Source organism: Gouania willdenowi, chromosome 19, assembly GCF_900634775.1.
Source record: "Gouania willdenowi chromosome 19, fGouWil2.1, whole genome shotgun sequence".
NCBI lineage: Eukaryota > Metazoa > Chordata > Actinopteri > Blenniiformes > Gobiesocidae > Gouania > Gouania willdenowi.
The window spans coordinates 24,630,344-24,654,101 of NC_041062.1; the positions used below are offsets into that span (position 1 = coordinate 24,630,344).

Below are 23,758 nucleotides of genomic sequence, written 5' to 3' on the forward strand. Positions count from 1 at the left end.
TGTTCTTCTTTCCGTTCACATTTAATCCACTCCGTTTCATGTATTTTGTGTATTTTTTGTTTTGTTTTTTGTTTTGTTTTTTGGAGTCATTTCATATATTATTTTTGTTTTAAATAATTTTTCGGTTTTTTTTTTTTGTGTGTGTTCTGAGTCATTTTATGTATTTGTGTTGTCCTTTTTGTTTAGTTCTCTGTAACTTTTATGTTTGTTGGAGTCATTTTGTGTATTCTGTTGTTTTTTCCATCATTTTGTATATTTTTTTTGTTTCGAGTCATTTTCTGTTTATTGTGTGTTTTTGGAGTCATTTAGTGTCTTTTTTGTGCTTTTTTGAGTAATTTTTTGTTGTTTTGTGTGCTTTCGGAGTCATTTTGTGTATTTTTGTTTTCCTTTTTGTTTAATTTTCTGTAATGTTCTATGTTTATTGGAATCAATGTCTGCCTTTATTTGCTTTTTTATGTATTCTACTGTCATTTTGCGTGTTTATTTGTGTCATTTTGTGTCTTATTGTTTTTTGTGTATTCTTCTGTTGTTTTGTATAATTTTTTGGAGTCATTTTTTATATTTTTGTTGCTTTGAGTAATTTTATGTTGTTTTGTATTTTTGGGCATGACTTTGCGTATTTGCGTTGTCTTTTTCATTTTTTTTTTTTTTTTGTTGTGATTTTGTATATTTTTTGGAGGCATTTTGTGTCTCTTTTTGCTTTTTTGTGTATTCTTCTGTCGCTTCGCTTGTTTTTGTAATCTTTTTGTGTTTGTTTTTTTTCTTCTAGTTTTTAGTGAATTCTTCTGTCGTATTTCTGGAGTCATTTTGTGTATTTTTTTTTATTTTATTTTTTTGTGTCTTTCTTGCTGTTTTGATTAATTTTCTGTTTTTTTGTGTGTGTTTTTGAGTCTATTTGTGCATTACTTTGGGAGCCACATGTGGCCCCCGGACCCCAGTTTCCTATCGTGTGTGTATTTGTGATGAACACAGCTGATATAGTATTCCTATCTCTGCTGTGACGCGATGCGGGCTGTGAGCCTGTGATGCTCTGTTGGGAGGAGCCTGTGGTTTACAGCATGTGGTCCACAGCCTATGAGCTGGACTCAGAAGAACCACCGTTCTTCCTTTGATATCAGCAGCGGATGGAGCGGATGGAGTCCATGGAGCCGATTACGGCGTACTACACCTCGGCTTACCCGGAGATAGAGCCCGACAGCGGAGAGAGCGGAGAGAACCAGAACCAGAACCAGAACCAGAACCAGAACCAGAACCAGTCCGAACCGGCTCCGGTCTACGATGAGCAGCTGCTGCACAAGGTGAGAATAACACTGATTCTACACATATCACAGATGGACAACTTTAATCAAACGTGATTGTATCTGAGCTGAATTGTCACATGATCAACATTAGAATAAAAACCAATGTGAGAACACAGCGGGTTCATGTGGTTTTCTGGTGTGTTTTTATTCTCCTTTTGTATATTTTTTGTCTTTTGTACATATTTGACACATTATATGTGTATTTGTTGTTATTTGGTTTTATTTTACGTATATTCTCACCGCATTTATTTAAAGACCGTAAAGCAATTGAAGATTCTATTAAGTTTAGGATGAGATCCGGATCAATATACTGATTATTCTGGATCAGTTTTAAAAATCAATAAATCCCTGTTTTTCATCATTGGAAAACATTTATATCTCGTTCGGAATTCATCCTTTTGTATGGATGCCCGTTTCTGCCACTAAATAAAATACATAAAAATCACCACAGAAAGTCATAATTATGAGATACAATGTCATAATTATGAGATACAATGTCATACTTATGAGATACAATGTCATACTTATGAGATAAAAAGTCATAATTATGAGATACAAAGTCATACTTATGAGATACAATGTCATAATTACGAGATACAAAGTCATAATTATGAGATTATTATTATTAATGGGGTTATAGATTTCTTTCAAGCCTTTTTGTTTCACTTTGTTGACATAAGCTAATAAAAACAAACACTATATAATATGTTATTATAGCAATGAAACAAATGCATTTATTTTATTGCATAATTGTGACCATCGTCATTAAAGGGAAAGTCTAAAAAGAGACAGTGTTACTCCAAGATGAGGGGGAAGGGAACAGGGAAGAGGGAGTCAGGGTAGGACACCCAGCCTAAGTATAATGGTGGTGGCTGTGAACAGAGGGAAGGAGTGAGTGGTTATACCTCCTTGTCATTAAATAAATAAGTGTTGAACCATAGTGAGGATGATTCCTGGTTAGAATAATTAAATGATGTAATTTAGAGGACGTCTTAACTTTAAATGATCATGATATCATGATTTTTGCTGTTGTGTGGTTTTACTGTAATGTTGTGTGTATACTTTGGGGGCCATGTGGCCCCTGGGTCACTAAATATTGAAGAACATGAGTTTTGAAGAAGATTAATTTCATTAAAGGTTAAATTTTTTACCCATTTTGTTGACATATTGGCCAGCTTGTGGGGGCTGGAAATTGGGGGGCGTGTTAGAAAAAATTGTGAGAATGAGTGTTTTACACACTGATGATCAGACTAACTGTATCAGTCTTTAAGCTTTTGTAATTGAAAATAATGTATTACAGCAGCTTTCAAACTTGAGGTCTGCAGCCCAAATTTAGACCAGTTGAGCTTTGGAATAGGAAGACTGAAACTTTAGTGGAACATGTATTTATTTTATTTTTTTTGTTTTGTTACCTGAGGGTTTATACATTTTTTATAATAGACTATGATAACAATCCACACAGGATTGTTGCTGTCTACATATTTAGTGTTTTTGATGAGGAGGATATGAATGTTTAAGACCTGTTTGGATCTATTTTTCTTTCTTTTTTTAAAAAAGGGGGAAGGTTTCAGCATCAAATCACAGACTCCACCTTTAATGTATAAAATGTTCCTGATGAATAAATCTTCTCTGAGGCTCTGATGTGTTTTAAGACAGATTTCAGCTCCAGTGATTTGGTGGTTATCTCCTTATGTAACCTTAGTTACATGACCCATTTTAAAGCACAGTGAGAGTAAACCTAGTGATATATGTTGACACTTGTACAGTAAATGTGTGAGGATTGTAACACAATGTCAGGTCATCACCTATTACAGTGTTTTCTCTGATATATTCACTGATTTGACCTCTTTTCACAACACAAAGGAATCAGAGCTGCTTCAGGCGTCACTGAAACGTCAAGTTACATGAAGCACGCGTGTGTGTGTGTGTGTGTGTGTGTGTGTGTGTGTGTGTGTGTGTGTGTGTGTGTGTGTGTGTGTGTGTGTGTGTGTGTGTGTGTGTGTGTGTGTGTGTGTGTGTGTGTGTGCGTGCGTGCGTGCGTGCGTGCGTGCGTGCGTGCGCGCGCGCGCGCGCGTGCGTGCGTGCGTGCGTGTGTGTGTGATGTCGTGAGGTTTCTGTCCTACTTCTGAGTCAAATATCAGCCATACTACAGAACTCACTCACACTTGCTGTCCCTTAGAGGAGAAAAAGCAAAAACCAAAAATGGCACATATCAACACAGGCACAGCTGTTTGTTAATAAATATAATTGTGTAGCATTTTCATCAGCAAATTTAACCCATAACTGTCTTTCTGGACAGACTTTATTGAATTAAAAATATTGTGATTAACATCATGTATCATCATTTTGAGAAAAAATATTGAGATGTGAGTTTTAGATCACATCGCCCAGCCCTAATGTGAACGTTGGCATGTTTTCTGAAGGGAAGCATCCTTTGATGATGTTTAACATCCATCCTTTGATGATGTTTATCATCCATCATTTGATTCTATTTAACCTCCATCATCTGATTCTATTTAACATCCATCCTTTGATGTTGTTTAACATCCATCCTTTGATGTTGTTTAACATCCATCCTTTGATGATGTTTAACATCCATCCTTTGATGATGTTTAACATCCATCCTAAGATGCTGTTTAATATCCATCTTATGATACATCCATCCTATGATGCTGTTTAGCATCCATCCTATGATGCTGTATAACTTCCATCCTAAGATGCTGTTTAACATCCATCCTATGATGTTGTTTAACATCCATCCTATGATGCTGTTTAACGTCCATCCTATGATGCTGTTTAACATCCATCCTTTGATGCTGTTTAACGTCCATCCTATGATGATGTTAAACATCCATCCTATGATGCTGTTTAACATCCATCCTATGATGCTGTTTAACATCCATACTATGATGCTGTTTAACATCCATCCTAAGATGCTGTTTAACATCCATCCTAAGATGCTGTTTAACATCCATCCTATGATGCTGTTTAGCATCCATCCTATGATGCTGTTTAACATCCATCCTATGATGCTGTTTAACATCCATCCTATGATGCTGTTTAGCATCCATCCTATGATGCTGTTTAACATCCATCCTATGATGCTGTTTAGCATCCATCCTATGATGCTGTTTAACATCCATCCTATGATGCTGTTTAACATCCATCCTTTGATGCTGTTTAACATCCATCCTATGATGCTGTTTAACATCCATCCTTTGATGATGTTTAACATCCATCCTAAGATGCTGTTTAACATCCATCCTTTGATGCTGTTTAACATCCATCCTAAGATGCTGTTTAACATCCATCCTATGATGCTGTTTAACATCCATCCTTTGATGCTGTTAAACATCCATCCTATGATGTTGTTCAACATCCATCCTTTGATGCTGTTTAACATCCATCCTATGATGATGTTTAACATCCATCCTATGATGCTGTTTAACATCCATCCTAAGATGCTGTTTAACATCCATCCTATGATACATCCATCCTATGATGCTGTTTAACATCCATCCTAAGATGCTGTTTAACATCCATCCTTTGATGATGTTTAACATCCATCCTTTGATGCTGTTTAACATCCATCCTAAGATGCTGTTTAACATCCATCCTATGATGTTGTTTAACATCCATCCTTTGATGATGTTTAGCATCCATCCTAAGATGCTGTTTAACATCCATCCTTTGATGCTGTTTAACATCCATCCTTTGATGCTGTTTCACATCCATCCTTTGATGATTTTTAACATCCATCCTTTGATGCTGTTTAACATCCATCCTAAGATGCTGTTTAACATCCATCCTATGATGCTGTTTAACATCCATCCTTTGATGATGTTTAACATCCATCCTTTGATGGTGTTTAACATCCATCCTTTGATGATGTTTAACATCCATCCTTTGATGCTTTTTAACATCCATCCTTTGATGCTGCTTAACATCCATCCTTGATGCTGTTTAACATCCATCCTTTGATGCTGTTTAACATCCATCCTATGATGCTGTTTAACATCCATCCTATGATGCTGTTTAACATCCATCCTATGATGCTGTTTAACATCCATCCTTTGATGCTGTTTAACATCCATCCTTTGATGCTGTTTAACATCCATCCTATGATGCTGTTTAACATCCATCCTTGGTGCTGTTTAACATCCATCCCTTGATTCTTATTAACATCCATCCTTTGATGCTGTTTAACATCCATCCTAAGATGCTGTTTAACATCCATCCTATGATGCTGTTTAACATCCATCCTTTGATGATGTTTAACATCCATCCTTTGATGCTTTATAACATCCATCCTTTGATGCTGCTTAACATCCATCCTTGATGCTGTTTAACATCCATCCTTTGATGCTGTTTAACATCCATCCTATGATGCTGTTTAACATCCATCCTATGATGCTGTTTAACATCCATCCTTTGATGATGTTTAACATCCATCCTTTGATGCTGTTTAACATCCATCCTATGATGCTGTTTAACATCCATCCTTGGTGCTGTTTAACATCCATCCCTTGATTCTTATTAACATCCATCCTATGATGCTGTTTAACATCCATCCTTTGAGTCAGCACTTATAAACCTGTTCCACCAATTTTCCACCTGATGTCACATTTGTTTGACTAATTCTTGTTATTTTTAACCTCTTTTCATTTTCTTTTATTCTCTTTTTTTTCCAATTTAACCACATTTATAAGTTGTCATGCCAATTTTTTGCCAGTTTAAACTAATTGTTCCTACTTTTTTCTGCCACTTTTCAGGCAATATTGACACTTTGAACCTTTTTTTTAATTTTTTTTACCACTTTTTTTGTCTGTTTTTATCCACTTTAATTTACAGCTTTTAACCAATTTTTGTGTTTTTTCAAAATCCTATTTCACCTCCTTTTCCACCATTTTTGGTCACTTTGAACCTATTTTATTAGTGATTAAAACCATGATTTCCATCTTTAAGATGACTATAATAATAATAATAAACGTTCCTGGATAACAGTGGATATTATTCAGATGAATAAATAAATGTGGTTATCACAGATTCATAGAACAATGGACCATCATTTTACTGACTTTATGGATGGACCCCAAAAATCTCCCCTCTTTATTCCCCCTTATAGATGGTCCTGTCTCCACATGACTGTTCTTCAATGTTCATGTCTGTGTTCAACCACCTTCAGCTGTAGTGGGGGTCCCCGCTCTCTGGGACCTTTATTTTGGAGGGTCCCCACTCTCTGGAACCTTTATTTTGGAGGTCAAGGGCTGAACAGGTTGAGAACCACTGGTGTAAACAATGTAAATATAAAAGGTTGCTAGGATGGGCTGAATAACAGATGTGTACATGCATGTAGGTGACACTATCAGGCCATCACAAATCAGTTAGAAGGTCAAAACATCAGCCAATCATGTGTCATATTTAGAATGAATGAAGTCAATAATGAACAGCATTGTTTAAACGACAGTAGACTGATCATGCACATCACTACTAAGTCTGTGCTTTGGAATTGTGGCTGTGCTGAATATGAAGCAGTTTAAATTAAGCCACTGGAAGTGGAACTAAATAAAAATCTAGTAATTTCACAACCGTCACATTCTCCACAAAGATTAAAGTGACATTTGTCATATCTGAAGCTCAGGCTAATCCACCTGCTTTTTCTCACCATGAGAATCCTTCGTCTGCACTTGGAGGGATTTCAGCCTTTTTCAGCCTCTGTGTAATGTGATGCTCTGTAGTTTCCATGGACACTATTAGAAAGGCGTGTGACTTGCTAATGCTAACGTGGCTGTAGCTCCAGCTGCTGCTGAGAAAACACTAACATGTTCTCTCTCTAGCCACAGGCTCAGACCATACATTTCAACAGTGTGTAATTCTAAACCATCTGCAGACGTTGTATCTCCAGGGCTTTCATTAGACAGCATCCTTAGATGGCTACTCTCTGTTACCATGGAAACAAGCTAACAGTGTAGAGAACCCCTACCACCCACACACTAACACTGTAAAAGCTCAGTAGATGTGTGTGTTGGTCTCATTCCACAGGTAAAACTCAGCGTATTAATGGCAATTATTGCTTTAATTATCAAAATGATTCAAATCAAAATAAAAATTTATCACATTTTTCAATTTAAATGGATTTTGGTATACTATGACTGAATCAATGGAAACTAAATAGTGTTTATTTTTTCCATTATATAAACATAATGTGTAATAGGAACAAAGAATATTATGATATCATTGTTCACAAAGTACTAACTTAAATTTAACTAAATTACATTCATGCATTTCAGGATTTTTTGTAAACTTTCTAAAACAAATGTGTTTTTGTATTAAAATAAAAACGTCACTTAGTCCAGAACATTCCAGAGAAGTATAAACTGAACAGTGTAAAATATTTATAATATCTGTAAATATCATGAAATAAACAGAACAACTGATGAAGATGATGAATTTAGTTTGAAATAGTTTTTCTACATAACAGTTGATAAGTTGGGTCAGACGATGCTATCTGTAACAGCACTTCTAGCCCCGCCCACATCCTCTACCACAGAGTGGTCGACTGTCACTACAATCATTTATCACTGACTTTGTTCATTTGTCACTCATGGATTTATTCATTTTGGTTCTGAACCCTGTCTGAGTGTCAGTGTGGATTGGAGACACTGTCTGCTCCACTAGGACCATTGTCCCTGCTAGCTGCTACATGTTAGCATTGAGGTGCTAGCTGCTACATGTTAGCATTGAGGTGTTAGCTGCTACATGTTAGCATTGAGGTGCTAGCTGCTACATGTTAGCATTGAGGTGCTAGCTGCTACATGTTAGCATTGAGGTGCTTGCTGCTACATGTTAGCATTGAGGTGCTAGCTGCTACATGTTAGCATTGAGGTGCTAGCTGCTACATGTTAGCATTGAGGTGCTAGCTGCTACATGTTAGCATTGAGGTGCTAGCTGCTACATGTTAGCATTGAGGTGCTTGCTGCTACATGTTAGCATTGAGGTGCTAGCTGCTACATGTTAGCATTGAGGTGCTAGCTGCTACATGTTAGCATTGAGGTGCTAGCTGCTACATGTTAGCATTGAGGTGTTTGCTGCTACAGGTTAGCATTGAGGTGCTAGCTGCTACATGTTAGCATTGAGGTGTTAGCTGCTACATGTTAGCATTGATGTGCTAGCTGCTACATGTTAGCATTGAGGTGCTAGCCGCTACATGTTAGCATTGAGGTGTTAGCTGCTACATGTTAGCATTGAGGTGCTAGCTGCTACATGTTAGCATTGAGGTGCTAGCTGCTACATGTTAGCATTGAGGTGCTTGCTGCTACATGTTAGCATTGAGGTGCTAGCTGCTACATGTTAGCATTGAGGTGCTAGCTGCTACATGTTAGCATTGAGGTGCTAGCTGCTACATGTTAGCATTGAGGTGCTTGCTGCTACAGGTTAGCATTGAGGTGCTAGCTGCTACATGTTAGCATTGAGGTGTTAGCTGCTACATGTTAGCATTGATGTGCTAGCTGCTACATGTTAGCATTGAGGTGCTAGCCGCTACATGTTAGCATTGAGATGCTAGCTGCTACATGTTAGCATTGAGGTGCTAGCTGCGACATGTTAGCATTGAGGTTCTAGCCGCTAAATGTTAGCATTGAGGTGCTAGCTGCTACATGTTTGCATTGAGATGTTAGCTGTTACATGTTAGCATTGAGGTGTTAGCTGCTACATGTTAGCATTGAGGTTTTAGCTGCTACATGTTAGCATTGAGGTTTTAGCTGCTACATGTTAGCATTGAGGTGTTAGCTGCTACATGTTAGCATTGAGGTGATAGCTGCTACATGTTAGCATTGAGGTGCTAGCTGCTACATGTTAGCATTGAGGTGCTAGCTGCTACATGTTAGCATTGAGGTGCTAGCTGCTACATGTTAGCATTGAGGTGTTTGCTGCTACAGGTTAGCATTGAGGTGCTAGCTGCTACATGTTAGCATTGAGGTGCTTGCTGCTACATGTTAGCATTGAGGTGCTAGCTGCTACATGTTAGCATTGAGGTGCTAGCTGCTACATGTTAGCATTGAGGTGCTAGCTGCTACATGTTAGCATTGAGGTGTTTGCTGCTACAGGTTAGCATTGAGGTGCTAGCTGCTACATGTTAGCATTGAGGTGTTAGCTGCTACATGTTAGCATTGATGTGCTAGCTGCTACATGTTAGCATTGAGGTGCTAGCCGCTACATGTTAGCATTGAGGTGTTAGCCGCTACATGTTAGCATTGAGGTTCTAGCCGCTAAATGTTAGCATTGAGGTGCTAGCTGCTACATGTTTGCATTGAGATGTTAGCTGTTACATGTTAGCATTGAGGTGTTAGCTGCTACATGTTAGCATTGAGGTTTTAGCTGCTACATGTTAGCATTGAGGTTTTAGCTGCTACATGTTAGCATTGAGGTGTTAGCTGCTACATGTTAGCATTGAGGTGTTAGCTGCTACATGTTAGCATTGAGGTGATAGCTGCTACATGTTAGCATTGAGGTGTTATATATATATATATATATATATATATATATATATATATATAATACTAATTGCTAATTTCTTGCAACATAAGAATGCTTATTAATCGGGCACGTTGGCAGTTAATTGAATATTTCCCCACACAATTAAAATCCCTATTTTCTTCCAGAATAGTCATTTTGTTGGTTTAGTTATCTTACCAGGGATTTAAAACATAAGGTTAACCACAGATGTGAGGAAAGTTTATGGCTGATGATAGTTATTGCACAATACAATTTATTTTTAGGTTGACAAACTATTATGTCATGATTTTATTTGGTGTCAATGTCATTTATCATTAATAACCTCAGTAAGAAATAACAATTCATTATTTTAATATTTTCTTTTAACTATAGGGAGCCATTGCAATCGAGTCAAAGAGTCACATAAGGCTCTGGAGCCACAGGTTGCAGACCCCTGTCCTAGGGGTACACGTACCCCAGTTTGGGAACCCCTAGAATATACAGAAATCTCTACAAACATTTTTAATTTAGGGATTACATATATAATGTAGAATAAAATATTAATGTAGTTAATGTTAATCTATCAGTGTGATTTTTGTTAAAAGGCCATACATAATGTGCCTATTTATATTGCCTAATACGACTGTAATAATAAATAAATAATTTAACTTTAAACCTCCACATACTAAACATTAAAACAAATACTGTATCTCTACTCTCCAACAGTCCCTGAAAGCACCACACACTCACATCCATGTACACAGGACCCACCACAGAGAGTATTTAAAGGGACGGGTGTGTGTGTGTGTGTGTGTGTGTGTGTGTGTGTGTGTGTGTGTGTGTGTGTGTGTGTGTGTGTGTGTGTGTGCGTGTGCGTGTGCGTGTGCGTGTGCGTGTGCGTGTGCGTGTGCGTGTGCGTGTGCGTGTGCGTGTGCGTGTGCGTGTGCGTGTGTGTGTGTGTGCGTGTGTGTGTGTGTGTCTTTTTAACTGAAGTTAGCTCTACTAATGAAATCTCTGTATTTTCCTCCTGAAGACGATCTTGGTGGGGGACAGTGGAGTGGGGAAGACGTCTCTACTGGTCCAGTTTGATCAGGGAAAGTTCATCCCTGGATCTTTCTCTGCTACTGTGGGCATTGGATTCACGGTGTGTACACACAACACAGCTGTTAGTGCACATCTGTTCAACATACACCCTCCTAAAGTGAGTGAGGACTTACTGTACCTACCTCTACTGTAGCTATAGATGACTTCTATCACAGCTGAGGCCACTAAAATGTGATGATCTGTTCCAAGGGTCACAAGATAAAAATATCATGTCAGCAGTTAGAATAATGTGGGCATTAATACAGGGAACAATCAAAGATGGTTTTTCTTGTCATTTTGCATATTTTTCTCTAATGTTTTAGGTATTAGAGTCAGTGGCCCTCATTTATCAACCGGCTGAATTCGATCATCATTATCTTGTTGGTCCTTCGTGTTTCGGAGGCCCCGCCCACTGAGGTCAAACCTATTTCCTCTGTACAGCCCCCAGTGATGCGCTCACGTCATTATTGATAAATACAGAAGATTTTGTGTATTTGGTTGAACGCACGTCGTACACTCAGATCTGAACATACGAACGGTTGATAAACGAGTGTCATTACATGCATTATTTTGTTTTGATTTTGTGTATCTAAGTCATCGCTTTGTATATTTATTGTCATTTAGTGTATATTTGTATATGTTTTTGGGTTTTTCAGTGACTTTAGTTCGTGTTTAGTTCATTTGTGTGTTTTTATTTTTCTATTGTGCAATTTTCTCTCTAATTTTGCATTTTCTATTTATTTTTTGGGGTTTTTGTGTTTTCATTGGAAGCCACTTATTATTAAACTGCTGCCATTTTCCATGCATGTCTGATCCAGTCGTATTTGGATCAGACATATTATTTATTTAATATAAATAATATTATTTATTATTTATTTGACTTAAAGATCCATCTTCATAACAGAACTGTTTGCGTTCCCTTCCTAACAAACACATGTATACTGTAAGTGTGTGTCCCTCAGAGGACTAAAGGCTTAATAGATGCTCAGAGTGCTTAGACTATGGCTCTTTTGTTTTGAAAGCCTGGAATCGATGCTTTGTCCAGTCATTGTAAGGTCAGCGATGACGAGCTGCAGCAGAACTCCCTCCGTCACAGAGAGATGAGACATGTGTGCACCATGATGACGTCACAAACTGACAATTCAACCTCTTTTTTTAGACACAAAGTGAAATGACCACACGGGATGAAATTTGATCCATTCCAAAGTTTCTTATATTTGTCGGTTGGTGTATCTCTATCAGTTCCTGATTGATTAGAGCAGAGATGGTTACTTTTATCACAGTGGGGCCACAAACGTGATCATGTGATCTGAGGGTCACATGATAAACATTCATGTCAGCATTAAAATAACGACCAATCTGAGCATTAACACAGGAAACAACAAGGGTTTGTGTGCTTCTGTTACAGTTTTGTGTATTTTTGCTTTGTTGTCATTTTTGGAGTAATTTTGTATATTTTTTATTGTTGTTTTGTGTGTATTTGGAGTCATTTTATGTGTTTTTATTGTTGCTTTTTGGAGGTTTTATTGTCCTTCTGTTTCTGTGCATGTTTCTGTAATTTTAGAAGTTTTTTGTTGTCGTTTGTGTATTTTTCTGTTATTTTTGTGCATATTTGTAAATTGTCCTCTATGTTTTTGTGGTCCTTTTGTGTATTTTTGCTGTGATAGTGTATGTTTTTTTGAGTCATTTTGTGTCACAAAGTTCGTCTGATTTACCATTTACAGTTTGCCGTGTCTGGATTAGGAGATCTTTAGATGTTCTTTAGGTGTTCCAGGTGATGTGTTTCTCTACTAACTGTAGGTGTGTATTTGTGTACCTGTTTTTTATTTTGTGTGTGTTTATGTGAGGACATGTTATGTGTCCATGGTGCAGAGAAAGACTCAACCCAAGCCACAGGTCTACAGGCAGTGGAGAATAAAGAGATGGATTTACTGCATTTAGTTTTAGAGAGACAAACATATAACACTAATAATTTATGTTCATTCACATCAATGAGCTTTTATTTTGGTACTTCTGGTGCATTTGCATGTTAGCTCAAAATTTTGTTTCACCTGTGACATTTAGATTCAACATTAGAATTTAGATTTTGAATTTAACATTTAGATTTAACTTTTACATTTAACATTTAATTTTAGAGTTAAATTCAACTTTTAGATTTAGATTTTATATTTAACATTTAGATTTAACGTTTAGATTTAACATTTAAATTTAAATGTAACATTTAAATTTAATTTCATATTTCACATTTAGATTTAACATTTACATTTGCCATTTAGATTTAGCATTTAGATTTAAAATTTAAAATTAAGATTTAAGATTTAGATTTAACAAATACATTTAACATTTAGATTTTGCATTTAGATTTAGATTTTGCATTTAGATTTAGATTTAAAATTTAGATTGAACATTGACATACATATCACAAAAATTGCCGTAAATCTGGTCAAACGTAACATTTAAAAAAAATTTGTTTTTTAACCGTAGTTTGTTTCTAAATGTTGTGAAAAGTACTGTTTATTTTAGCATGTGCAACTTTACAAGAGGCGCCCCATAATAATTGATAGATGTTGTTCTTTATGAACTGTGCCTTTCTTTATATAAAACTACGAGTAACTGTATGTTTTTGTGTTTTTCAGAATAAAGTGGTGACTGTTGATAATGTAAAGGTCAGACTACAGGTCAGTAAACAATGATAATCTTTACATCAGGAACATGTTTCTGTAGCACCAGCTTCCTACAGTAAAAGCCATGTGGACGCTGACTCAGCGTGTGTTTTTCCTCTTCCAGATTTGGGACACAGCAGGACAGGAACGGTTCAGAAGTGTGACTCATGCCTATTACAGAGATGCACATGGTGAGGCCACATCCGTCTCACTGTGTGTATCATTTACACAGTTATACACACTTGGAACAACTAATTGTCTTTCTTCACAGCTTTACTCCTTTTATATGACATCACAAACAAATCCTCCTTTGACAACATCAGGGTGAGTCCATGATTTATCCACGTCTAAGGAAGTTTGAGACATTGGCCTTCATTTAGCAACCGTTCATACGTTCATTTCTGATCGTACGACGTGCGTTTGACCAAATTCACCAAGGTTCAGTATTTATCAATAGTGACGTGATCGTACGCTATGATCAGAGCCCACTTTATTACTGATAGTGATAGCACTATTTTGGCTTTCCTTCTGTATAACCCACTAGTAAACTCTGCTACCGTCCTTTTTCTGCAGAAATTTGTAAATGTGTGCGTAGATACCACCAGGGGGCGCAAACACCAATGATATTGTTCACTGCTACTATTTTAGACAGTACCTGTAATGAAGCTCTATCATAGATCATATTTAACAGTAGAGGTTTAATCAGGTTATTTTCTTTAAAAGTCCTTCTAGATCAGCAGGAGGTCATTAAACACTAGCGTTCATGAGTCAGTTTGGCTGTTGTGAAACAGTCTGTAACCAGACGAAACGGTGATTCCGGTCACACCGGGGGACCCCCAGCGGCTGATGGCGGCTGCCGGCTTCAGACGGTGATGTGGTTTACACAAAGCGGACAGACTTCAGCCACGTTGTGCCGTTGAATCGACTGAAATCTTTAGTCAGATTTTAAAATTGCGGAAATTTGCGTTGATTGGACAGAATTGCAGGGCTGTGCAGAGTTTGCGGGGATTGGCTGAATTTGCATTAATTGTTGCGATCGCAACATCGCAAATTCTTGGAGGGTTTGATAATAGGTGAAATAAACACAGACAAGTGACATTTTTAATGGTTTTGTTAATTTATTTTAACGTGATATTTATTGCCTAAAGCGTGCGGAATGAGGCTGATATTAACGTTATATTCCTGTGTGTGTCTCCAGGATCTCTGTTGTGAAGTTGTTTTCAGTGCACACAGGGGGGCAGACGTCACCTGCTCAGTGGCTGATCCTCTTCCACAGAGCGTTTAATTTAGCTCCTTCATACGGTGGCCCCACAGGGACAAACGCTGAGCAAACAGCAAAACACAGGAACGCTGCTAAACCTTTAAGTCCAGTTTTCACACTGTCAAAAAGAACATCTTTGTTTTGCTCCTCCTCAGATGTGACGATTTCCTTTCTTTTTTTGCCAGCGTTTGTTTGACCTCAGTGGGCGGGGCCTCCAAACAGGAAGATTTGAGGGTGTAACGTGTTAATGACGATAGAACAACCGGATTTATCAACACTGAGATTGGTCAGATACCAATGTTTGATAAATCACACGTTGGTCCTGTCGTACAACACAATGTGACCTCACGTTTTCACACAACATTGATAAATGAGGGCCAACGTAGCAAATGCAGCTACAGAATGTAGTGATCAGTGTGTGTTGTATGAATTCTTCCTCTCTCCAGGCCTGGTTAACAGAGATCCATGAATATGCACAAAGTGACGTTGTCATCATGTTGCTGGGCAACAAGGTGAGATGGTTTTTCAACAGGCTCAGCATGTAGAAGAATGTAGAAGGACAACTGAACGTGGTCTTTGCTTTTAGAAAGAAGACAGCTCTGATTGTTCATTATTACTGAAATGAACACTTGTCACACAGAATTAGAAGGTTTAACCAGAATTAAAGAAGCAGCTGACTGAAATTCATAAATAATACTATCTACAAGTCAGGGCTGCCAAGTTTCAGAAAACGACAAGAGTGAGACTTCAGTGACCTGATGCGTTGTGGCCTTTTTTTAACGTTGATTTCTACCTTCAGAATGATGTCATCACCTCCATACCAGCAGCTCTCCCTGCACTGTGGCCTCCTAATGCTAGTTTTAATCAACCACAAATTACAAATGAAAACTAACAAGAAATTTGACAAAATACATTTATTTGTCAATATTTCATATCAACCAACTGTCCATCATTTATCTGGGGACATGTCTCATGTTGTAGGTGTTTGTCACAGATGTTGATGATGACAGAGGCAGGGGGCTCCCACTTAAAACACTGTGGCCCAAGGCAGTGCTACCTTTACCTCAGCTCTCCTTGTCTGTAACAGAAAGAAGGTCATTAAAAAGATCATCATGTAAAAAACATTAAAACATCGTCATTTTTCATTGAATCAATGTCTATAGAAATACACTATTACATACAATAATAATCATAACAGTTCAAATGAACATTAGATTTGACAAGGTATTTGTTTAATTTAATATGTATTTATGATGATATAACCTACAAGTGTAAATAAGAGTTTTAATTAATTTAATTTAATGTGTAGCACAGACACACACACAGGAGAGGGCGATATAGGGAAATAAATCACTTACTTTGTAATTACTGAGGATGCAGGAGGAACTACTAATGTTATCCATTTTTTTGCTGGGTTAATGCTTAGCTAAGCTAATGCTAGGTTAATGCTTAGCTAATACTATGTTAATGCTTAGTTAAAGCAGAACTAAGTAACTTTTTCACCTTAATAAATCCTTCTCGTAGTCCCTGTGAGGGTAATACAAGTGTTTATGGTCACTGTCTCTGGCCAGAAAATCGCACTTGCAACTTTCTTGCCTCCGACCCGGTGACAGACGTACTGCTTTACGGCAGCCCAATACAAACTAATGCTAGATTATGACACACGGTTGTCTACTAATTCACTTTTCTCAAACTTATATCAGGGCGGAGCCAGCAAAAAAAAGGTCAGAGAAGGGAGCTCAGCGCAAGTTACTTAGTTCTGCTTTAATGCAAGGTTAATGCTTAGCTAATGCTTGGTTAATGCTGAGCTAATGCTAGGTTAATGCTTAGCTAATGCTAGGTTAATGCTAGGTTAATGCTGAGCTAATGCTAGGTTAATGCTTAGCTAATGCTAGGTAAATGCTGAGCTAATGCTAGGTTAATGCTGAGCTAATGCTAGGTTAATGCTTAGCTAATGCTAGGTTAATGCTGAGCTAATGCAAGGTTAATGCTTAGCTAATGCTTGGTTAATGCTGAGCTAATGCAAGGTTAATGCTTAGCTAATGCTTGGTTAATGCTGAGCTAATGCTAGGTTAATGCTTAGCTAATGCTAGGTTAATGCTGAGCGAATGCTAGGTTAATGCTTAACCAATGCTAGGTCAATGCTTAGCTAATGCTAGGTTAATGCTTAGCTAATGCTTGGTTAATGCTGAGCTAATGCTAGGTTAATGCTGAGCTAATGCTAGGTTAATGCTTAACCAATGCTAGGGTAATGCTTAGCTAATGCTAGGTTAATGCTGAGCTAATGCTAGGTTAATGCTTAACCAATGCTAGGTCGATGCTTAGCTAATGCTAGGTTAATGCTTAGCTAATGCTTGGTTAATGCTGAGCTAATGCTAGGTTAATGCTGAGTTAATGCTAGGTTAATGCTTAACCAATGCTAGGGTTATGCTTAGCTAATGCTAGGTTAATGCTGAGCTAATGCTAGGTTAATGCTTAACCAATGCTAGGTTAATGCTTAGCTAATGCTAGGTTAATGCTAAGTTAGTGCTAATGCTAGGATAATGCTATAGCTAGGTAAATGCTAATGCTAGGTTAGTGCTCATGCTAATGCTAGATTAATGTCAAAGCTAGGCTAATGTTATTGCTAGGTTAATGTTAATACTAGGTTAGTGCTAATGCTAGGCAAATGTTAAGTTAGTGCTAAGACTAGGTTAGTGCTATTGTTAGGGTAATGCTAATGCTTGGTTAGTGTTAATGCTAGGCTAATATTAAAGCTAGGTTAGTGCTATTGCTATTGCTAGGCTAATATCAATGTTAATGTTAGGCTAATATTAATGCTAGGTTAGTGCTAATGCTATTGCTAGGCAAATATCAATGTTAATGCTAGGTTGGTGTTAATGCTAGGTTAGTGCTAATGCTAGGCTTTTGCTAGGTTAATGATATTGCTAGGTTAATGTTAATGTTAGGTTAATGCTATTGTTAGGCTAATGCTAATGCTGGGCTAATATTAATGTTAATGCTAAAATTATGCTAATGCTAGGTTAATACTAGCTAATGCTGAGCTAATGTTATGTTAATGCTAGCTAATACTAATCCTCACTTACATTTTCTTCATGAAATACAAATATTCTATTTTATTCTGTTATTCAAAATGTCCAAATATCATGTGGTGCGACTGTCTGGCCATCACAGTTGTTTTGAAGAAATCATTAAAATTCTAGTCTATTCACATTTATTTTCTGCCTTATTTTAGTTATTTTATAGTCCTGTATAAGATGTATACCGGTAAGTATTTCTATATTTATTTCCATCATAATATTCATGCAAACCTTCCTCAATGATGAATATTATATGAGATATCATGCAGTAAAATCTTTTACAGCCTAATAAAATTGGTGGAGAAGTGAAATCTATTGATTTGATTCCTTGTGTTTGTTAGGCTGACATGAGCAGTGTGAGGGCCATCAGACGAGAGGAGGGAGAGAGGCTGGCCAGGGTGAGTATCATCAGCATCATCATCAGCTGAGTAACAGGTTAGCGTTAGCCGCTAACTGTTCACCTCTGTTCTCCCTCTTCTCAGGAACATTCAGTTCCCTTCATGGAGACGAGCGCCAAAACAGGAGTGAATGTGGAGCTGGCCTTCACTGCAGTGGCCAAGTATGAGTCACACTCATTATAATAAACAGGGCGTGGCCTTCACTGCAGTGGCCAAGTATGAGTCACACTCATTATAATAAACAGGGCGTGGCCTTCACTGCAGTGGCCAAGTATGAGTCACACTCATTATAATAAACAGGGCGTGGCCTTCACTGCAGTGGCCAAGTATGAGTCACACTCATTATAATAAACAGGGCGTGGCCTTCACTGCAGTGGCCAAGTATGAGTCACACTCATTATAATAAACAGGGCGTGGCCTTCACTGCAGTGGCCATGTATGAGTCACACTCATTATAATAAACAGGGCGTGGCCTTCACTGCAGTGGCCAAGTATGAGTCACACTCATTATAATAAACAGGGCGTGGCCTTCACTGCAGTGGCCAAGTATGAGTCACACTCATTATAATAAACAGGGCGTGGCCTTCACTGCAGTCGACAAGTACGAGTCAAACTCATTATAATAAACAGGGCGTGGCCTTCACTGCAGTGGCCACGTATGAGTCATACTCATTATAATAAAGAAGGCGTGGCCTTCACTGCAGTGGACACGTATGAGTCACACTCATTATAATAAACAGGGCGTGGCCTTCACTGCAGTCGACAAGTACGAGTCAAACTCATTATAATAAACAGGGCGTGTCCTTCACTGCAGGGGCCACGTATGAGTCATACTCATTATAATAAAGAAGGCGTGGCCTTCACTGCAGTGGACACGTATGAGTCATACTCATTATAATAAAGAAGGCGTGGCCTTCACTGTAGTGGCCACGTATGAGTCATACTCATTATAATAAAGAGGGCGAAGATGGTGGAGTGGTTATTGCGTTCATTATTGATGGTAATTGGAGCTCCGCCCCCTGTCTGACTCGTTTGCTCCTTTGTTCAGTGTGGGGGGGGGTCTGCTGGTGCCTATCTCCAGCTTTCATTGGGTGTTAGGTGTGGGTACAACCTGGACAGGGCGTCAGTCCATCACAGGGCAACAGACATGGGCAACAAACTAAAACTTAACAATACACAAAAAAACAGCCAAAATGCACAAAATTACTACAAATAAATAACTGAAAAATATAAAAACTTACAAGAAAAATACTAAATAATGCCTCTGAAAACACACAAACAAATGCTAAAAAGATCACGCACATCCCGAGGCCCATTGGGTTTCAAAAAGTATAAACTTAGAAGTAGACAAAGGATCCACACACATGCTGTGAATTAACGTTTTGAGCACTAGCTCTTGATCAGACATCTTGATGAAAAGCAACAAAAATATACCAATGACAGAAAAAATATGCAAAACAACAACAATACTGAAAAACACACAAAACAAAATCACTCAGAGTTCAAACCTCAGCCAGGTTTAGATCAGCTCACCAAACTGTATTTAAATCCGTTCATAACGTTTTTAAATATCCTGCTAACAAACGTCCATAAAAACAGATGGACAGTAAAAACAACAAAAATGGCAGAAACATTGATTATTTTTTAATAACAACTAGTTTTGTATTGCCCTCAAAAGTAAATTCACAAAATGACTCAAAAATTACACAAAATTACAGAAAGATGTGAAAAGTAACCAAAAAAAAGACAATTAACTCCAAAGAGACACAAAACAAAAATACACCAAAATCTTTAGTTGTTTATTGTGTTAATGATCTGATTGGTCTTCATTTTAAATGATCACATGAATGTTGATCATGTGACCCTCAGATCAGATACAATCACATGTTTTTGGTTCGTCTCTGGTATAAAATGTTAATTTATTCATCTGAATAATATCCACTGTTATCCAGGAAGTTTAAGATTATTTGGGCCATAGAATATAAATATATAGTTATTTTTCTTTTAAAAGTGCAACTGAAAATGTATTTTATGCCTTAACAATTGGACTTTAAAAAATAAAAAAAAACGTGATTAAACTGATTTACGTCATATTTGTTTGGACCAGCAGAGGGCACTGGTAACACAGTGGTCGGTTAGCATGCAGATATCTTGCAGTGAAGAAGAGATGCTATGCTAGCAGACAGAGCTAATAGAAAAACGTGACTTTTACAGATATTCAAGTAATATTACAGATATTCTTTCGGTGCTAAAGGGGTAATGAATCATTTATGAACATGTTTAAGAGTAGAAGGCAGCCAGAAAGAAAGTGTTAGCAGACTCCGCCCGCCGCCTACACTTGTGGATAGCTGCTGGTTAAAAAAAGTACTGCGATTCAATTTTCAGAAAATCGATATCAACCGTGATACCTATGAATCGATTTTTAACTGCCTTACGATTAATCGTTACATCCCTAGTTTGTTCTATATTTAACTCTAACCTGTGTGATTGTGTCTCAGTGACCTGAAGCACCGTGCGGTCCAGCACCCCAGTCAACCCACGTTCCAGATTCATCAATACATCGAAGCACAGAAGGAGAAGTCGAGCTGCTGCAGTTACTTCTGACTGTGTGAGACATTCACTACACAATCAAAGTACACACATCGACACAACAAACCACGTCAGTGAGGATCCCTCCCACTCTATACACATCAGCTGTTTGTCATCATTAATAATGGAGTCACTGTATTTCTCTAAAGCTGATTTAATAATTCCTACATTAAAAAGAGTCAGATTGCTGCAGTATTATTTTATAATCATTTAAAGACCCAGTCAAGCTCTCAGTATTGATATATTTAGATTTTTCTGCTATACTGCAAACAGAAAATAATGTTTTCATTCAAGACAAAACATCCAACAGGTCTAAGATCACGTTTAAACTCCAGAGCACAAATCTCCTCTTTTCCACATATTATCAATAATCTGGATCAATGATGTTGATCATTGTACCATGATCATTCACACTTTAAAAAACACAGAAATCGACAGCAAATTGGAATCCACAAAAAATGGCTAAAATACACAAAATGACTCGTAAAACACAAAAAACCACAACACATTACAGAATAGCTCCAAAGACACAGATTGTCAACAACATGACACAAAATGATACAAAATGACAGGAAAATACAGAAACAACAAGAAAAATACAGAAAGTGCACCAAAAATGCACAAATCAATGACATAAATGCAGAAAATGACAGAAAAATACACAAAATAACAACAAGAACACACAAAATGACTAATAACTGACAAAATAACTAAACCACAAAGACAAAAAAGAAAAGTCAAAACCCTTCACATTGTATGGACACCCAAAACCAAAACACCAGAATAAATGATTATACCAATTATTAGAAGCATAGCATTATTAACGTCACTAAAATGAAAGCATTGTAACTGCATAGATGAATAATAAATAGGCTTTCCTCCGTCTACAAACAGGTTCTCTGCATCCATCACAACGTGGATCATTTCTTGTGTGCGCTGCTTATTTTCACATTCAAGTACAGATCTTAATAACACAGATCTAGAGGATGGAAATAGATCTCTGTGAAACGTTCGCTGATGTGTCCTTTGGATTCTTTGGAGCTTCTTTGCCCCCCCCCCCCAGTGATAAAAAGTTTCCATCACAGTTTTCCCAAATTCTTTCGAAAAAATACATCTTAATATAATTTACATAATATACAAATATTTTTAGTCCCAAAAAAACAGTGAATACGAAATAATAAAAATGGTGAATATAAAATTCATGGTTCACAAAATAAAATCAAGTAAAAAAAGTTTTAAAGGAGTTCAGCAGCTGATGACATGTGACCCTCCTGCTTCCCGTAGCAGCTCAGAGCTGTTTCCAACATGGCGGACACCATGGGTTCTCCGTAGACTCATTAGGCTGTTGTTTGTAGTGATGCACCGAGAAAACAAGTGTCTATTTTGGAGTAACTCAGACAGAGCTGAGAGGGTGTGGGGGTGGGCTCTTCAGTGATTGGATAACAACATTGGAACATAGGGATGACATCATCACTGTAGAGGTAGGTCTGATGACATCATCACTGTAGAGGTAGGTCTGATGACATCATCACTGTAGAGGTAGGACCAATGTTCTAATGTTCTAATATACCAATTTTCCAAAATGGGTGGGGTGTGTGGGTGGGCTCGCCAGTGATTGGCTCTGACCTGTATTGTTTTAGAACACTGATGATGTCATCAACAGTGATGTCATCAGAGTTCTCAATCAGAATGTTCTAACTGATGATGTCATGATAAACGTGGGTTAAACCGAACGGGACTTTAGAGGAGCGTCTGAGCCACACGCATTACTATTACTATTATTACTACTATTACTATTATTACTATTATTACTACTATTACTATTATTACTATTATTACTACTATTACTATTAATACTACTATTACTATTATTACTATTATTACTACTATTACTACTATTACTATTATTACTTTTATTACTATTATTACTATTATTACTATTATTACTACTATTACTATTATTACTATTATTACTACTATTACTACTATTACTATTATTACTACTATTACTATTATTACTACTATTACTATTATTACTACTATTACTATTACAACTATTGGACAAATCACTTTTGGTTGTACCATGCCAAAAAATTGACGTGCAGAGAAAGAGCGGAAACGTGAGACAATGCACCAGGCACGTAATGCTGAGTCACCTGAAGTCCGAAATGTGCACCTGGCCAGCAACGCTGTGCGTGTGTCAAGACGGCGTACAGTAGAAACACCTCAGCAGCAGGAGGAACGCTTTAACGCTACATACAGTATGGACTGTACATCCAACCTTCAAACACACTCATTTGTCCATAATTGACAACTCTACTTAAGCTCCTCCCACTATATGAATACATACCTCCGACGGGCACTGTACTAATAAATAAATAAATAATGGTGAAAATATGAGCTTCTTAGTAGAGGTAAAAGGTGAATAAATGCACCACTAAAGATGGATCATATAATACCAGTTTGTACCACAAGGTGGCACCATTGAATGAGTCAAAATCACAACAAGAAACTGCATCTAATCCACATTTAATTCATAAATAACTGCAGCTCCTGTTCATACCTATAATAAATATCTTCTTTTTTAAATAATAATGAACAGAAAACCAAACATAAGCACAAACTAAATAACTTTTGGACAGTTGTGTCAAACACATTTTCACTCAGGGACCAAATATTGAATACTGAGTAGTTCTGGGTCCAAAAACAGGGCCTTTTTTTTTTTTTTTTTTTTTTTTTTTTTAACATTAATGTGCTCTAGTTGATACTTCCACATATATAAACTATGAAGTCTGTAAAGCACTGACAATATCCAAGCACAGATATCAGTTATCAATTCATCACTACTAAATCGCTTGATTTTGTCTCAATTTTTTTGCGTGATTGAAAG

At 37.3% G+C, this 23,758-nt stretch overlaps 1 protein-coding gene across 1 annotated transcript; it reads left to right on the top strand.

The window, feature by feature from the left end:
* Positions 1 to 970: 970 nt before the first annotated feature.
* On the top strand, positions 971 to 21,444 carry LOC114481531 (ras-related protein Rab-37-like). Its single transcript, XM_028476448.1, has 9 exons — positions 971 to 1,298; positions 10,828 to 10,938; positions 13,514 to 13,555; positions 13,665 to 13,731; positions 13,812 to 13,864; positions 15,248 to 15,313; positions 18,223 to 18,279; positions 18,364 to 18,440; positions 20,778 to 21,444. Exons 1-9 carry the CDS (start codon positions 1,125 to 1,127, stop codon positions 20,881 to 20,883), a joined length of 753 nt encoding a protein of 250 aa, XP_028332249.1. The 5' UTR covers positions 971 to 1,124; the 3' UTR covers positions 20,884 to 21,444.
* The last annotated feature ends 2,314 nt before the right edge of the window (positions 21,445 to 23,758 follow it).